This window comes from Pipistrellus kuhlii, unplaced genomic scaffold (genome assembly GCF_014108245.1).
Source record: "Pipistrellus kuhlii isolate mPipKuh1 unplaced genomic scaffold, mPipKuh1.p scaffold_m20_p_6, whole genome shotgun sequence".
Classification (NCBI taxonomy): domain Eukaryota; kingdom Metazoa; phylum Chordata; class Mammalia; order Chiroptera; family Vespertilionidae; genus Pipistrellus; species Pipistrellus kuhlii.
The window spans coordinates 68,958,634-68,975,325 of record NW_023425562.1 but is presented as its reverse complement, the minus strand read 5'-3'; the positions used below and the strand labels follow the sequence as shown (position 1 = coordinate 68,975,325).

Sequence of the window (16,692 nt, the reverse complement as noted above, 5' to 3'; positions counted from 1 at the left end):
GGCATGTGCCCTTGATCAGAATTGAATTTGGGACACTTCAAGCCCACAGGCCGACGCTCTATCTACTGAGCCAAACCAACTAAGGCCACCTTTGTTTTTAATTTGCATGTATGAAAAGTGCTTTCCCATGTTTACCAAGTTCTTAGCCTTTGCCCCACTCATCTCTTGTGATTCAAAAGTTTTTTGCCGCCAAATTTTTATAAATTTTATTTTTTTATATATTTTATTGATTTTGTAAAGAGAGGGAGAGAGATAGTTAGAAACATCGACGAGAGATAGTCATCGATCAGCTGCCTCTTGCACACCCCCTACTGGGGATATGCCCGCAACCAAGGCACATGCCCTTGACCGGAATCGAACCCGGGACCCTTCAGTCCCCAAGCCGACGCTCTATCCATTGAGCCAAACCAGTCTCGGCTATAAATTTTAATTTTTTAAATTGATCTTATAGAAAGGGAAGAGAGAGAGAAAGAGAAACATCAATTTGTTCCACTTATTTATGCATTCATTGGTTGCTTCTACCAGCTGACTACCAGGACAGGCCTGACTAAAAATTTTTTTTAAATCCTCACCCGAGGATATGTGTTATTTCTTTTAGAGAGAGAGAGGAGCAGAGAAGGAGAAATATCAATTGGTGGCCTGTACACCAATTGATATTTGGTGATACATGCACCAACTGGGGATTGAACCCAAAACCTAACGTATGTACCCTGACCAGTGATCAAAACCACTGCCTTTTTGGTGTAAGGGAAAAGATTCCAACTGAGTCATCTGGCCAGGCTTATTTCCAAATTTTTAATATATATATTTTTTTTATTGATTTTTTTACAGAGAGGAAGAGAGAGGGATAGAGAGTTAGAAACATCGATGAGAAAGAATCATCGATCAGCTGCCTCTTGCACACCCCCTACTGGGGATGTGCCCGCAACCAAGGTACATGCCCTTGACTGGAATCGAACCTGGGACCTTTTAGTCCACAGGCCGACGCTCTGTCCACTGAGCCAAACCGGTCCCGGCCTTATTTCCAGATTTTTAATTTAACAAAAGTGGTTTCAATTTTTTCAGGAACACTTCAGCCACTTTTTTTCCTTTCATAGAAGTTAAAATGTATTGAGTGCTTGTCCTATCCCAGGCACTGTTGTAAAGGGTTTACATGGATTTGTCTTTTTATAACAACCTTATGGTGGTGTTTTATTATCCCCACTTTACAGGGGAGAAAACAGGAACTAATTTAAAGCAAATATCTATAAGGTCCTTTTCCACTTTTTTCCCTCTTAATCCCTTGGTGGCTTGATCGACATACCTCTGTTATTCAAAAGGCAGTGCGAAGACTACATAATTATATCTAAGTTTACCTACAAGGTGGAAATTTGTGAAAAGAATTCCTTAAAGAACGTGTTTAATCTTGCTATGGCTTTTTATAGTGGTGGAGAGATTGTTGCTGTATTTTGTTCTTTAGTGTATCTCATTGTGATGTTTTATTCAGGATTTTCTTAGTGCAGCTCAAGAAACTCAAGCCACTTTATCTAAAATAAATGGTAGATACAGTTAACTTCTCTTTTTCATTTACAGACCACATTGCCCACGTTTCAGAGCCCAGAGTTTTCTGTTATAAGGCAACATGAAGACTTTGTATGGCTCCATGACACTCTTTCTGAAACTGCAGACTATGCTGGGCTTATCGTAAGTGCCTTTTGTAAAATGAAATAATTATTGAAGCATATTTCTTTTTTTAAAACATATTTTATTGATTTTACACAGAGAGGAATTGAGAGTGACAGAGAGTTAGAAACGTCGCTGAGAGAGAAACATCAACCAGCTGCCTCTTGCACACCCCCCACTGGGGATATGCCCGCAATCAAGGTACATGCCTTTCACCAGAATCGAACCGGGACCCTTCAGTCCGCAGGCTGACGCTCTATCCACTGAGCCAAACCAGTCCCGGCTATTAAAGCGTATTTCTTCTACTTTGCTGTCCATCTGTTTAAAGAGACTAACCCATTTTTCATCATGGATTGTGAAAAATCTGATTTCACCTGCCAACTAGAATATATGCTAATCATTACTGCCAAATTTGATTGTCCTCTGGAATTCTTTTTGAAGTCTAAACTATTATCTTGATGTTTCCTCATAAGCTCTATTTTAGTACTGATTGTAATATATAAAATTTAAACAAACACTATTGTACCCTATCAATTATTTATAATGGATAAACTGAATAAGTGAGTGCCCAGTTTTGAGGAGGACACTTCTAAATGGCCTAAACGAGTAAGGTTAAATAAGAGAAAAACGGGTTGGCCACAGGGCTGGTGGCCTGTGCACAGGTCCTAACTAGAATGTCACTGCTTGGATAAGAATGCTCATGAGTTACCTGCCTCTGCTGCAGATTCCACCTGCTCCAACAAAGCCTGACTTTGATGGCCCTCGAGAGAAGATGCAGAAACTGGGGGAGGGTGAAGGGTCTATGACCAAAGAAGAATTTGCCAAGATGAAGCAAGAATTGGAAGCGTAAGTGGATCTTGATGGGATGAGTATAGTAGTTAGTTACTAGTGCTGTCCTCTAAAACTGCATTTTGCAGAGTATGGGCAGAGTCTTGAGCTTTAGAATTTGACTTCCTTGGGCTACTAGCATTGGATAGAGTAGTTTTTCCCTATGTAGACTATACTTGTTAAGGAATGTTGATCTGACATGGTGAAGTAAACTTTTGTATCCTATCTAATAAAAGTAATATGCAAATTGAACATCACTCCAGCACACAAGATGGCTGCCCCATGTGGATATAAGATGGCCAGCAGGGGAGGGTGAGGGCAGTTGGGGGTGATCAAGCCTTCAGGGGATGGCAGTTAGGGGTGACCAGGTCCACAGAGAAGGGAAGTTGGGAGCAACAGGGCCTGCAAGGAAGGGCAATTGGGGTTGGGGGGGAGAACCAGGCCTGCAGGTGAGTGGTTAGGCTGGCAGGCAGAAGTGGTTAGGGGCAATCAGAAGGCAGACAGGCGAGCAGTTGGGAGCCAGTAGGCCTGGGTTGTGATTGGTCCTAAACGGGCAGTTGGACATCCCTTGGGTTCCCAGATTGGAAAGGGTGCAGGCTGGGCTGAGGGACACACACACACACACGCACGCACACAAATTTTGTGCACTATGTCTCTAGTTTTCATATATAATTTTTTTAAACTGCTGATAGTATGCAGTGCTTCTCTGAAGTTTGATGACTGGAAACAGTTAAACTAGATTCAGTGAGTGCTGTTACAGAGATGCATTTTGAATGATGACCACATTGCAGGTTTGGAAGAAGTCCTCAGGAAGTTTATTTTAATTATAATTGAAACAAAAAAACTTTTTTTTTAAATTCTGTATCATAGTTGGAGGTTTGCATTAAAGTTTCTTGTGAAACCATCCTTGCACTTTATCTTGACTTCCTTCCTTCTTCTACCATCAGGGTATTGGGATTCAGGTGCTCAATGCAGCATTCCCATTAATGCTCTGCCCCAAGTCCATATTGTCTAGAGGCAGTGCTCCTAACTTCCAGGTCCTGAGTTATTCATGCAATTCAGTGACTGTCATGACCATTGATGAGGTTAAAGCACTGACCAAAGACTCAAGTTCCCACCATTGGAAAATTTAGAGTGATCTTTAATCTATCTAGATTGAGATAGATCCGCTTGGTAATTTTTTGTGTATGTGATTTTGAGAGTACATTTATTAAAGCTGGGGGACAGTGCTCTAGCAAGTGTGGTTCAGTTGGTAGGAGCATTTTGTTCTGTACATTAAAAGGTTATGGGTTCAATTTTCAGTCGGGACATATACCTGTCCTTCTCAAAAAACAAACAAACAAATGCCCTTGTGAAGATTTTTTTTTTTTTTTTTTTTTTTTTTTTTTTTTTTTTTTATAAAGCTGTGGTTAGTGAAACAAAGGCTTAGAAGAAACAACAGGAGAGCCAGAGCCCAGGTGGGGCTGCTATGGCTCTAGAAATGTTATGGGAAAGAAAGAAGCCTAGACGGCTTCTTTGACTCACTGAGAAGTAAAAGTCAGTGACAGAAGTGAGCCAAAGTGGGGCTGCTATTGGCTCACTGAAAAGTCAGAGTAAGGGGGCTTAGGAGCCAGGTTCAAGGGGTCAGCCTTGGACAAGCTGCAACTGCTAGTTGCTCCTTTGGGTGCAAGTCTCATGGAATCCTTTATTATAGTTTAAAGGCTGGGAGTTAGGGGAGGATTTTAATAGTATATTTATCAACTGTATTATATTAATGCACCAAAATGAGATTTGTTCCCTTAACTCCATCTGTCCTTAGGTGGCGTAAAATTTCTTGTGATTCTGAGCCTTTTTAATCTCTGTGCTATCTATATAGCTACTAAATTAAAGGTTTTTTGTGATTTAAAAGAAATCAATGCTCTGTTGGCTGCTAAATACCAGCAGTGTTTGCATGTAGGTTTCAGTCTTTGTAGACTTGTTCCATCAACCCCAGTTATAATTTCACTTTCCCTCTTTTGTTTGTTCATTCTATAGATTTCAAAATGGCAGCTATCTTATTACTGAATTAGATATAAAGTTATACCAGAATGTTTAAGTCTTATTCAGATATTTTACTTAGTGGCATGAGCAGTAATAATTGGATTGGGTAATAGTTGTCAGTTGAGTGATGACAACTAAATGTCTTGTATGCTTCTCTTTTAGTGAATATCTTGCTGTCTTTAAGAAGACTGTATCCTCCCATGAAGTCTTTCTCCAGCGGCTTTCTTCTCACCCTGTTCTCAATAAAGATCGCAACTTTCATGTTTTCCTGGAATACGATCAGGATGTAAGACTGCCCCCTCCCACCCCCCCAAGATTCCATTTTCATGATCCAGATAAAATTACAAGACGATTCTTTAAAGATCTACCTGATGCCCAGCTGGTGTGGCTCTATGGTTGAGGGTCTATCCATGAACCAAGAGGTCACCAGTTGGATTCCCAGTTAGGGCACATGGCAGGATTGCAAGCTCTATCTCCAGTAGGGGGTGTGCAGGAGCACCTGATTGATTTTCTCTCTTATTGATGTTTCTATTCTCTCCCCTCTCTAAAATCAATAAAGACACATTTAAAACAAACTAGACTTGTTAAAAATAAAAATGCTTGGTACATATTCTCCAAAATTGACTTTTAAAGTTCTGAATTTCTTACCAACACAGTGGAAACCTTTAGTATATGCCACTTCTTCTCCCTGGCAGATCAATTATGTAAGACATTTTTATAAGAGGCTACTTAAAGATTTTGACCTTTTCCCCTTCTGAAGAATAGGTTTTTTTTTCTCTTTTAAAAAAAATATATTTTATTGATTTTTTTACAGAAAGGAAGAGAGAGGGTAGAGAGTTAGAAACATCGATGAGAGAGAAACATTGATCAGCTGCCTTTTGCACACCCATTACTGGGGATGTGCCCACAACCAAGGTACATGCCCTTGACCGGAATTGAACTTGGGACCATTTAGTCCACAGGCTGATGTTCTGTCCACTGAGCCAAATCGGTTTCAACCTGAAGAATAGTTTTCTCAGTTATGTTTGGGATTGTTAGAAGAAAACTAAATGGATCCAAATTTATTTTCTTGGCTACCATTTTCTTGACAAAAGACCTGTATACATGGCTTTTTTTTTTTTTTTTTATGTTTTTGTTAATATGTATGAAGTAAATCCCAACTTAAAAATTTCCTCTGTCTTCTAACCAGTGAAGTTTAATAAACAGAACAGAACAAGTTTTATCAAAAATTTAAAAGCCACTGGGATTTGGTTCCTGGCCAGTGGGTGCCTAGCTAATGTGGCTCGGTTGGAGTGTCATCCTGTAAGCTAACACAGCAGTCACCAACCGGTGGTCCTCGAGGTCTGAAAGGTTGGCGACCGCTGCACTAAAGGATTACAGTTCAACTCCCAGTCGGGACACATACCCAGTTGAAGGTTCTATCCCAGGTCATTGTGTATGTGGGAGGCCACCAGTGGATGTTTCTGTCTCCCTCTCTTCAAAATCAATAAAAAAGGTAAGGGAACTGGGACCGGTTTGGCTCAATGGATAGAGCGTCGGCTTGGGGACTGAAGGGCCCGGGTTCGATTCTGGTCAAGGGCATGTACCTTGGTTGCGGGCATATCCCCAGTAGGGGGTGTGCAAGAGGCAGCTGATCGATGACACTCATTGATGTTTCTAACTCTATCTCCCTTCCTCTCTGTACAAAAATCAATAAAATATATTTAAAAAAAAAAGGTAAGGGGAAAAAAAAATCCATCTTCTTGCCCAGATATTTCAAAATATCTATTACATTATACTTTAAGAATTGTGACCTGGATTTATATTTAGCTATATGATATCTTAGATCTGGTGCTTAAGATAGAATTTGTCTTATATCTTTATCTTATGTGTGTGCCAATACTGGTAAACAGTGTTATTTGGAAAGTTTTAGGACTTAACCCAGAAAAATGTATTTACCATAAACTTTTGGTATTCTCTTTCTTCAGTTAAGTGTTAGGCGGAAAAATACCAAAGAGATGTTTGGTGGCTTTTTCAAAAGTGTGGTGAAAAGTGCTGATGAAGTCCTTTTTTCTGGAGTTAAGGTAAGTGGCTTTTAGCTGTTCCTGACTGCATGGAAGGTGAACTTTTATTTCTTTAGAAAAGATATTTGTGAAATGAGTTTTTCCAAAATATCCTGTTCTCACACTTAAGTCTTTGAAGTGAAATTATTTTAAAAAAGAAAATTACCACAAGAGCAGTCGTTCATGACTGTCTCTAGAACAACACAGCCCATTTTGGTAGCCCCAGATACTTGACATTTTTAATTTTATTTACATGCTGGATTCTAAGGACTTGATATGAAGAAAATAATGTAATATACTGATATTTTTTTGGTAAATAATACTGAGTTAAGTAAAATATTTAAAGTTAATTTCACCTGTGGCTAGAAAAATTTTAATGGCACATATGGCTCACACATTTACTCCTTTATTCCTCCCCCCCGCCCCCTTCCCCTTGGTATCTAACTTTGTCACTTGAGGGCTTGAGTAAGTAGCCTAGAATATAGGTGCTGAGTTCCAGGGGCCTTATTAGAAATTTGGAAGCTCTTTGGTGATCTCATTGGCACAGTTTAAGGTGTGTGGGACTTAAACTGTATTGCAGGGAGTTTAGTGTCCCTGGCTGGTGCCCACCGGATTCCATTATTTTCCTCTCAGTCTGAAAGCGACCAAATTCAGCCCTCTACACACACAAAGAGTATCTGAAGGCTAGGTAGTAATCCACTAAGCAGAACTATAGCTTTCCCAGAATTGCTAGATCTTAGGATACCAGAGTGTTCCTGGGCTTTGTTAATGGTTCTTCAAAAATGGTTCTCTGTTGACATTTCCTGCCAACACTTGACTTTTGCTGCTCTTAAGTGTGAAATGGTATTTTGTCAATTTGTATTTCCCTGGTCTGTAGAGGTTAAGTTTATGCATGAGCCTATTTCCTCAATGTTCTAATTCAAAACACATATTTCTATTTAAAGTTTTACTTCTTAAATTTTCTACCCCTCTCCTTTTAGGAGGTAGATGACTTCTTTGAGCAAGAGAAGAATTTCCTCATTAACTATTATAATAGGATCAAGGATTCATGTGCAAAAGCTGACAAAATGACCAGATCTCATAAAAGTAAATATCATTCACCCACTAGCCACCTACCTTTGCTAATGTGCCAGCTCTGTTCACATAAACAAGGCTGTCCTTGTTTCTGCAGATGTTGCAGATGACTATATCCACACTGCAGCCTGCCTGCATAGCCTGGCTTTAGAGGAACCCACAGTAATCAAAAAGTAAGTTTTTATTGGAAATGCTTTTCTCTAAATTCTCTAATCCAAGACTCGTAGGTGGTATGATTGGAAGTATAATGAGTAATGACTATATAATATCAATTCTGCTCTTGAGTACAAGTTTATCAAAGGTAGATAAGATTGTTTCTAGCAACTAAAATCTCACCCTCTGAACACACAGACACTTTGTAGTGGACTGAGAGGGCACTTCTGTACCAAATGTGATTATTGAGTCTATATTATGTATCTCTACTGCTTTTTTTAAAGTTTGCCTTGTATATTCTATTCCACATAGTTCTTACCACTTTACTTGGCAATATCTTGGACTAATTTGAAGAGATTTGATGGAAGTGGTCATAAGGATAATCGAATGACTCCAGTCTGATCTTGAGCTTTTTTTTTTTTTTTTTAAATTTATATTTTTAAGTGGTCATAAGGATAATGTAATGACCCCAGTCGATCTTGAGCTTTTTTTTTTTTTTTAATTTATATTTTTCAGTTTCTCAATCCTAGTCATTTTTGATGTGATAAGAGTATTCTGTTTAATACCTGGGCTTGGTATAACAGGCGGGAGTATTTTTTATTTGAAAGTGGAAGTCAGCTAATGGCAGAACCAAGATGAAATAGTTTATACTTAATGGCTTTGGGGGCACACTTGGTGGTTCATTAGAACCTGACCTTGGTTAACACAGATTTGGCATTGGATAAGAATTGGGAATATACCCTGGCCAGTGTGACTCAGATGGTTGGAGTGCACACCAAAGGTGGCGGCTTGATTCCTGATTACACAGCTAGATTGTGGGTTTGATTTCTGGTTGGGGCTCCTGGGAAACAGCTGATTTGATGTTTCTCAATATCTCTCGCATGTACACGCACAATATCAATAAAAATAATTAAAATTGGAGCACAGGTTCTTCATGGCATATGGCTGAAGGGGGGGTAGTGTACCAACAGGTTGAAATTCATGACTTATAAATTATAAATGTGTTAAATTTTATTGTCATCTTCTCTATTAAATTGGGCCAAATCTAGTGATTAAAGCAATATTTTGATATGTTAATTCTAAGACACCAAAGGCTAAAACTCCTGAATTTACCCATTCCTGTATATATTTTAGGTACCTGTTGAAGGTTGCTGAGCTGTTTGAAAAACTTAGGGTAAAGATTTTTATTTTGGTTTTCATTATATATTTTAAAATCTGTTGATACCTACTTTGATGATGATCTTTTTTTTTTTATTCTAAAAGAAAGTAGAGAGTCGAGTCTCCTCAGATGAAGATTTAAAGCTGACAGAGCTTCTTCGATACTATATGCTCAACATAGAGGCTGCTAAGGTAAGTTCTTTACGTCTGCCTTGCCATAACCTCCAAGATGTGTGATAGTAGAGATGTATTCTTTTTTGTTAAAAGTGAAAGAAGATAGGAATTTGTGAGGATTGATTGTTTATGTAAGTGATGAGAACCTAAATAGAGATGTAAATTGAGGCAAGTTTGAGTTATCAGAAATTGTTTATTGAGGAATGGCAGTTTGGAAAAAGCATGCAATAGTAACAAGCTACATGTGAGTCTGGTCAGGGTTTGGAACGGATTTATGGGCGAAGAAGGTAACAAAGAGAAGTCCATCCAGAGTTCAAACAGTAAGCTCATGGGTAGATGTTCATTGGTCAGGATATTCTTCTGTAAATCAGGCATTTACAGGAAATTAGCCTGTTCTTAAGTCTGTTCTTTGCAGGCACATGCATGAGGTTATTCGTTTCATGTCTTTCAGTCTCATTTTAGATTGAAATTTTTTCAAGTGGTGTACCTTTTTGTGGCTTTGTATCATTTACCTTGTATTTACTTGAGAACAATTGGGATAGTTTGGGGGTTACGAGTTATTTGATGCAGGACATAACGGAAGACTTTCCAAAGGGGCTATTTCTGACACAACAGATGTTTTGGGATTTGTAAATTTTATTGACTTAAAGTTGTCATAAAGCATTACTTATTAAAAGTAAGACTAATTGGTAGCAGAATGGCCTTTTAGAATGAAACATGCATTCTCCACTGTCTACACAGCCCTGAACAAAAATGTTTAAGCCATTTTATGTGAAATATTGAATCGGCAACATAAGATAGGAAAAATATATAACTGGAAAATGCTGTCAGGATGTAGACATTCATTATTTTCCCCTTAGTTTAGTTTCATTTTAGTTAATTTGTATTTTGGCATGCTTAGTCTTAACAGTATTTGAATTTTTTCTTTTTATACATTTTTGACTATTTGTATATTGGTTTAAGTGCTGATGATAAACAAGTTTTTTCTTTTGCTTATACACAAAGGTGGACACAATTGAAACTCAGAATACTGTTATACATGCATATCTTTCCATTTTATAATTATTTTAATATATTTTTATTGATTTTTAGAGAGAGAGAGATAGAAAGATCAGTGAGAGAGAATCATTGATTGGCTGCCTTTTGCATGCCCTCCACTGGGAATTGAGCCCACAATCCAGGCATGTACCCTTAACTAGAATTGAACCTGGGACCCTTCAATCTATAGGCTGATGCTCTGTCCACTGAGCCAAATCAGATAGGGCATAACTTTCTATTTTAGATATTAAGATAACTTTTACTTTGCAACATTGCAGAGAATATTTCAGATTAGAGCCTCGGGGTAGATTTCCAGAGGCAGGGTTCTCTGGATAGGGTTATAAGAATGTTCTAACTACCTCATTGCCCACTTGCATTCTCTTCGTATCATTTGACTCACCTTGTAGTAACTGCACCTTTCAATACACAGTGGTTAATTTTCTGAAGTTACTTTCTTAGAAAAAATGAATCCTTCAGTTTTGACCCCCCCCCCCTTTCTTTTGACCCATGTGAATAGTTCTGAAAAAAGTTCTCAGTAATGCCATAAGAGTTCTTCCCAGACTAATTTTGGGATTAAAAAAATAATGGGGAGGGAGGGTGGTCATATAGGTAGATTTTTGCCATCTAACATTTCAGGTAGTGTGTTGGCACTAGATTACTTGGGATATTTTACCATGTTTTTATCTGTTAATTTTCTTCTCAGGATCTATTATACAGGCGCACCAAAGCCCTCATTGACTATGAGAACTCAAACAAAGCGTTGGATAAGGCCCGGTTAAAAAGCAAAGATATCAAGTTGGCTGAGACACACCAGCAGGAATGCTGCCAGAAATTTGAACAGCTTTCCGAATCTGCAAAAGAAGGTAGAGCAGGGCCACTCTTTAGCTTTTACGTTTTATTTGTAACTTGTTTCACCTCACTGAGAGAAGTTGCACAAATACTGCAAAGAGCCATACATACATCCTTTAGTTGCAGACACCTACGTTTCCACAGTTTGTTCTTTCTGCTTTGTTAACTTGGTATACTTGGTCCCTTGTGGGTGTTTTTATAACCGCATTGGTGCCTTTGCCTTTTTTTTTTTTTTTTTTTTTAACTATTTGAGTTTGAGGTTTTATGTATTATGGTCTTTTTTTCCTTAAAAAAAAAAAGTTTGTGCATTTTTAAAAAAAGATCCTTGCCTTTTTGAAGACCATAGTCTCTTATTAAAAATAGAATGCTTATTTTTGGTTGGTCTATTTCCTCATTAGATTCCAGTTATCCATTTCCAACAGAAAACTATTATATAAATAAAGTTTTTATTAGAGTACTTTTTGGTATTTGAGGGTATGTTGTGTCCATTTCGAAATTTTGTGGTATTAATTTTGATTACCCAGAAATGTGTTGTTATATATCTCCACTGTGTTGTTGTATTTTTTTCCCCATGCCACTAATTACTAATTCACGGGGAGATAATTTAAGACAGTGTATATATCCTATTCATCAAACTTCCCCTAAATGTAGCTTATGTTGATTTTTGCCTGAACCAACCTTTACTCTCATGGTTGCAAAAAGGTGATTTTCCCCTCACTCCGATTCAAGCATGCCCTTTCCTCTTATTTCTTCATTAGAGTTATGGACATTAATTATTACTAGACCTAATAGTTATTTTGGTACTCATTGTTCAGTCAGCTAGTGAAGAAATGCTTTTAAGCTGACATGTTCTTATTAGCATATCCCCCATTCTTTTTTCTTTCTTTTTTTTTTTTTTTTAATGTTAATGTTTTCGCGGAGGAAGGAAGAGGGTGAGAGAGAAACACCAATGATGAGAGAGAGTCATGGCTGCCTTCTGCCTGTCCTCTATTGGGGATCGAACCTGCAACTCAAGCTTGTGCCCTGACTAGGAATCTGTCACTTCCTGGTTCATAAGTTGACTATCACTGAGCCATGCTGACTGGGCCCCCCATTTTTTTGAGCAGTTAAATGCTCTATGTTAATCTTACATCCAGGCCTAGAAACTGCCATTTCTTTCAGAAGCCCAAACTCTTGTTACTTAAGGAATTAGTAACAAGATTTGGTGCTAATATGCTCATTGATTCTGGATATCTCTGCTTCTGGGCCCTTGTGCTGACAGCGAAGAAACAATAGGGATGTGTACACACACGTGCACCTGCATTTGGCTTCTCTCCCCCCTCAAAATTCATGAATCCATGATGATGATTTAGTTCCAGTCCATGTCCACAGGGTTTTCTTGCCTTCTCCCATTTTTGCTTTGGAGGGAGACGGTGCAACATAGTCTTTTCCTTAAGGGATCTCACTGCCCTATAGTTCTTAAGGGCCATGGAACATGCCAAACCAAAAAGTAAAGAATCTGTCTTTTAGAACAATCTTAATTATAGCGAGTCTACTTGACACAACCTCAAAACACCTTCCTACCCCCCTCAAAAAACTCAAGACTTCATTTTCCGAAAATTTTTTTCCTTCCCTTTGGATTCAGAAATCTAGGCATATTTGGAAATGTCCTGATAATAGCTATCTATAAACAGTACAGTTCTGTGTCTTTGCTCATACGAATTCAGGACTGTAATGTTTTAACTTTAAGGAGCAGAACTTCTGTACAAAAACTCTGCAGATGGCATGCAGACACATGCAGGTGGCTGTCTTTTAGATTCTTTCAAAGGAACCTCCTTTAAAAAAAGTTTTATTGATTTGAGAATCAATAATCCTCAAACCTCCTTGCTCCCCCCCCCTTAAAAATATATTTTTATTGTTTTTAGAGCGGAAGGAAGAGAGAAGGAGAGAGAGAAACATCCATGATGAGAGAGAATCATGAATTGGCTGTCTCCTGCAAGTGCCCCTCTGGGGATCGAGTCCACAACATGGGCATGTGCCCTTGACCAGAATTGAACCTGGGGCCCTTCAGTTCGCAGACTGACACTATCTGCTGAGCCAAACCAGCTAGGGCTCTTCTTGCCCTTTTTAGCAGCTAATTTAAATTTATAAGGAACATGCATTAAAATGACTGAGTTGAAATCTTAGGTTATATAGGCCAAAGTTCAGTGGCTCTGAAGAGTTTTTAGGGAAGGGGATTAAAGAAAAAACAAAGTTTTTAAGTGGTGCCAATTTAGGCCTGGCTTATTGCTTAAGGTTCCTGTATTATAGATTTTTATCCTCTTTATTTAAATTACTAGAGGCCCAGTGCATGAAATTTGTGCACTGGGGGTGGATGGTGGGTGTCCCCCTCAGGCCAGCCTGTATCCTCTCCAATCCGGGATCCCTTGGAGTAACCGGGCCTAAACTGGCAGTCGGATGTTCCTCTCACATTCTGGGACCACTGACTTAACTGCTCACCTAGTCACCCCCAACTGCGCCTTTATTGTCCCGACCCCCCCACCTCACCCCCTTGCTGGTCTGATTGCTGCGCGCGCCCCCCCCCCCCCCCCCCCCCCCCCGCCGAGTCGCCCCTAACCACGCCCCCCTGCTGACCTGGTCACCCCACACAACCCGTTCAGTTGTATGTTTGGTTGCGATGGTCTTTTAGGCTTTTATATAGTATACAAATAGATACAGATATATAGGTAAAGATATATATATATATATATATATATATATATATATATATATATATATATATATGTAGGTAGGTAGGTAGGTAGGTATGCCTGGGTGTGTGATATTTAAAAGTACAAAAAAAAGTATTCCAGACCATTCAGAGATTAACGAGTCTTTGGTCCCAGTTCTTTGTAAGATTTGTGGTTGAATGGATTTTTGAGTCAGTTGAATGAGCATAGTGAAACAATGGTGTGGAGGAGACAGAAGGGTTAGTATGTAGAGTCTTGGTCCCGTGTGGAGGCCTTATATGAAGGAGGGAGCCTATCTTGACATTGGGGAAGACCCATTTAGCTTAGTAAATTCCAAGTTGTGGCTATTGACATATCAATTAAAAATTTTATGAGCTGCCGAAACCGGTTCAGCTCAGTGAATAGAGCCATCATCCTGTGGACCGGAAGGTCCGAGGTTCGATTCCGGTCAAGGGCATGTACCTGAGTTGCAGGCACATCCCCAATAGGGGGTGTGCAGGAGGCAGCTGATGAATGATTCTCTCTCATGGATGTTTCTAGTTCTCTATCCCTCTCTCTTCCTCTCTGTTAAAAAAAAAATCTTTAAAAATTTTATGAGTTTTTAGTTTTTAATGTTTTATAAGTTTTTAGTTTTTAATGTGGCTGCTTGCATTATATTTCTTTTTCTTTTCTTAAAGAAAGTCCTTAAAAAAGTTATTGGTTCAAATATGTGTGGCTTATCAGCTCCCAACCCTAAAAATTTGGTTAAGGACAAAGCTGCTCATCTCAGAGATTCTCCAATTCAGTAGCCCTTCTCCAGATTTTGATTGTCAGTGATTAGATCACATGTGTCAAACACAAGGCTCTCGGGCCAAATCCGTCCCGCCAGGCCTTGCAATGTGGCCCGCACCACGCTGTCAACACTGCACTCCGCTGCGTTTCCATCACAGTGACAGTTTATGACTGTTCAGTAAACCATTCGGCCCGTGATTTAGGCTGGATTTTAGATTTTGGCCCCTTCTCTGATTGAGTTCGACACTCCTAGATTAGATGGTGTTGCTTATTTAAAGGTAATGACAACAATATTAGTATCCATATAATGGGATGCGTATTAATTGCAGAGATAATGGAAATGTGAGAAAATATGGCAGTGCTTCAAAGCTTTGGAGGTCGTTTATTTGTAAGAATATTTGGAAGTTAAAGATGAAAATTGTTAACTTTTTGAAACTTTCTCTTTTGTAGAACTAAGCAATTTCAAGCGAAAGAGAGTGGCAGCATTTAGGAAGAATTTAATTGAAATGTCTGAACTGGAAATAAAGCATGCTAGGGTAAGTATTCAGATTAAGCCAACTTTTTAGGTTTTTTTTAAAGTTATTTTTCAGTTATCCCAATATCATTAAGCAGGTGGGATTTGTGTCCTTAATTCCTTGTAGTGTAGGTGGAAGCCAATTGTTAAAGTATGTTTATTCTACTGTAAAACAAATTCATAACGTTTTGGTGAAATAATATTTAAAAGAGCATTCTTGATGGTGGCTGCCCTGCCTCCTTCTCGAAGTCCTATGGACCACACTTTGAAGAATCTGTTCTAATAATTGGTGAACACATCTATCATACCATTTTACAGCTCTTAATTATCTTGAGTTTTCATGGAAAATAATTTTTAAAATAGTCATCTAGTTTTGCTAAATGTCTTCTGATACTCCTTTTTGGTTTAGAAAGGAAGAAAAATATATATTGATGTCTAGCTTAATTTGCACAGAGAAGTTGGAGAACAAAGGTTTTCAATGGTGGATGCACATTAGACTTTCTTAGGGAATTTTTAAGACGGTTTTTGCTGCACAGGACCATTCACTCAGAACTTCTGGGTATGGTTTTCTTGGGTTGTTCTGAGGTACAGCTGGGATTGGGCCCCCAAAATGCTGTCTGGACCAGGGCATCTGGGTCACCCCTTGGGTCAGTAGGGAATTGGAGTAGAGAACTGTCACTGGCCATCAGCATTGGTTAAAGCAAGAAGACTTAGAGCATTTGTGTGTTTTAAGTGCCTTTATTGACACTACAACATAGATGTTTTTATTCACTTATCTATAAAGTCCAGTCCTTTTAAATTGGAGTTTTAAAGTATCATACATAACATAAATTATGCCATAATGTTCTGGATATTTTAAATTTTCTGAATTCTTTAAAGTGAGAACTAAGAGACAATTTGTGCAAAGTCCTATATAAATATTTATCATTTGTTACCTCATTTAAAATTCCACCCATAACTAATTTTTAGCAATTTAAAAAAATATTTTTTATTTAAAAATACTTTTATTGATTTCAGAGCGCAAGGGAGAGATAGAAGCATCAGTGATGAATCATTGATCAGCTGCCTCCTGCATGTGACACCCCCCCCCCCCCCCCATTGAGCCTGCAACCCAGGCATGTGCTCTTGGCCAGAGAATCAAACCTGGGACCCTTTAGACCACAGGCCTATGCTCTGTCCTCTACTGAGCCAAACCAGCTATGACTGCAACTTTTTATTTAGTCTTCTCAAGGCCTTTATCTTCAGAGAACAACTTATTTATGTAGTAGTTAGGTTAATTCACTTAAGCAGAATTATTGTAGCATGACTGTGTTTGGTACATACTTGGGGCTGGGATGGTGGAGGTGGCTGGAACTACAATCACTAGCTGTTTAGCTGTACGTTTGACTGGCTTCAAATCTTGTGAAAAGCTAGGTTGGTAAGTTTGAGTTTAATTCTTACAGACACCTAGGAAGTCTTGGATTCGATTGGCTCATTGGTATACCTTGACTTGTTTTTCTTCCAGAACAATGTCTCCCTCTTACAGAGCTGCATTGACCTGTTCAAGAACAACTGATCTGCCTTTTCTCTGAATAAAGGATATGAATGTGAAAGCCAGCATCACTTGCACTTAAATCATTACCACAGAAGATTTATTACCTTTGACTTTACTTTAAAATTATGTTAATAAAACATTTTGATTTCTAAAAATCTTAACATTTAA

General features: G+C 38.6%; 1 protein-coding gene across 3 annotated transcripts in view; it reads left to right on the top strand.

The window, feature by feature from the left end:
- Positions 1–16,692, top strand: part of SNX5 (sorting nexin 5) — a 25,043-nt gene extending 8,351 nt beyond the window's left edge. For all 3 annotated transcript variants that reach the window (XM_036419251.2, XM_036419248.2, XM_036419250.2), the window contains 11 exons: positions 1,573–1,683; positions 2,387–2,508; positions 4,672–4,795; positions 6,477–6,572; positions 7,532–7,637; positions 7,723–7,798; positions 8,913–8,952; positions 9,042–9,128; positions 10,852–11,011; positions 14,927–15,012; positions 16,495–16,692. In XM_036419251.2, coding sequence (XP_036275144.1) covers positions 2,435–2,508; positions 4,672–4,795; positions 6,477–6,572; positions 7,532–7,637; positions 7,723–7,798; positions 8,913–8,952; positions 9,042–9,128; positions 10,852–11,011; positions 14,927–15,012; positions 16,495–16,545 — 900 coding nt within the window. In that variant the 5' untranslated portion in view covers positions 1,573–1,683; positions 2,387–2,434 and the 3' untranslated portion in view covers positions 16,546–16,692. The remainder of the gene's footprint in view (positions 1–1,572; positions 1,684–2,386; positions 2,509–4,671; positions 4,796–6,476; positions 6,573–7,531; positions 7,638–7,722; positions 7,799–8,912; positions 8,953–9,041; positions 9,129–10,851; positions 11,012–14,926; positions 15,013–16,494) is intronic.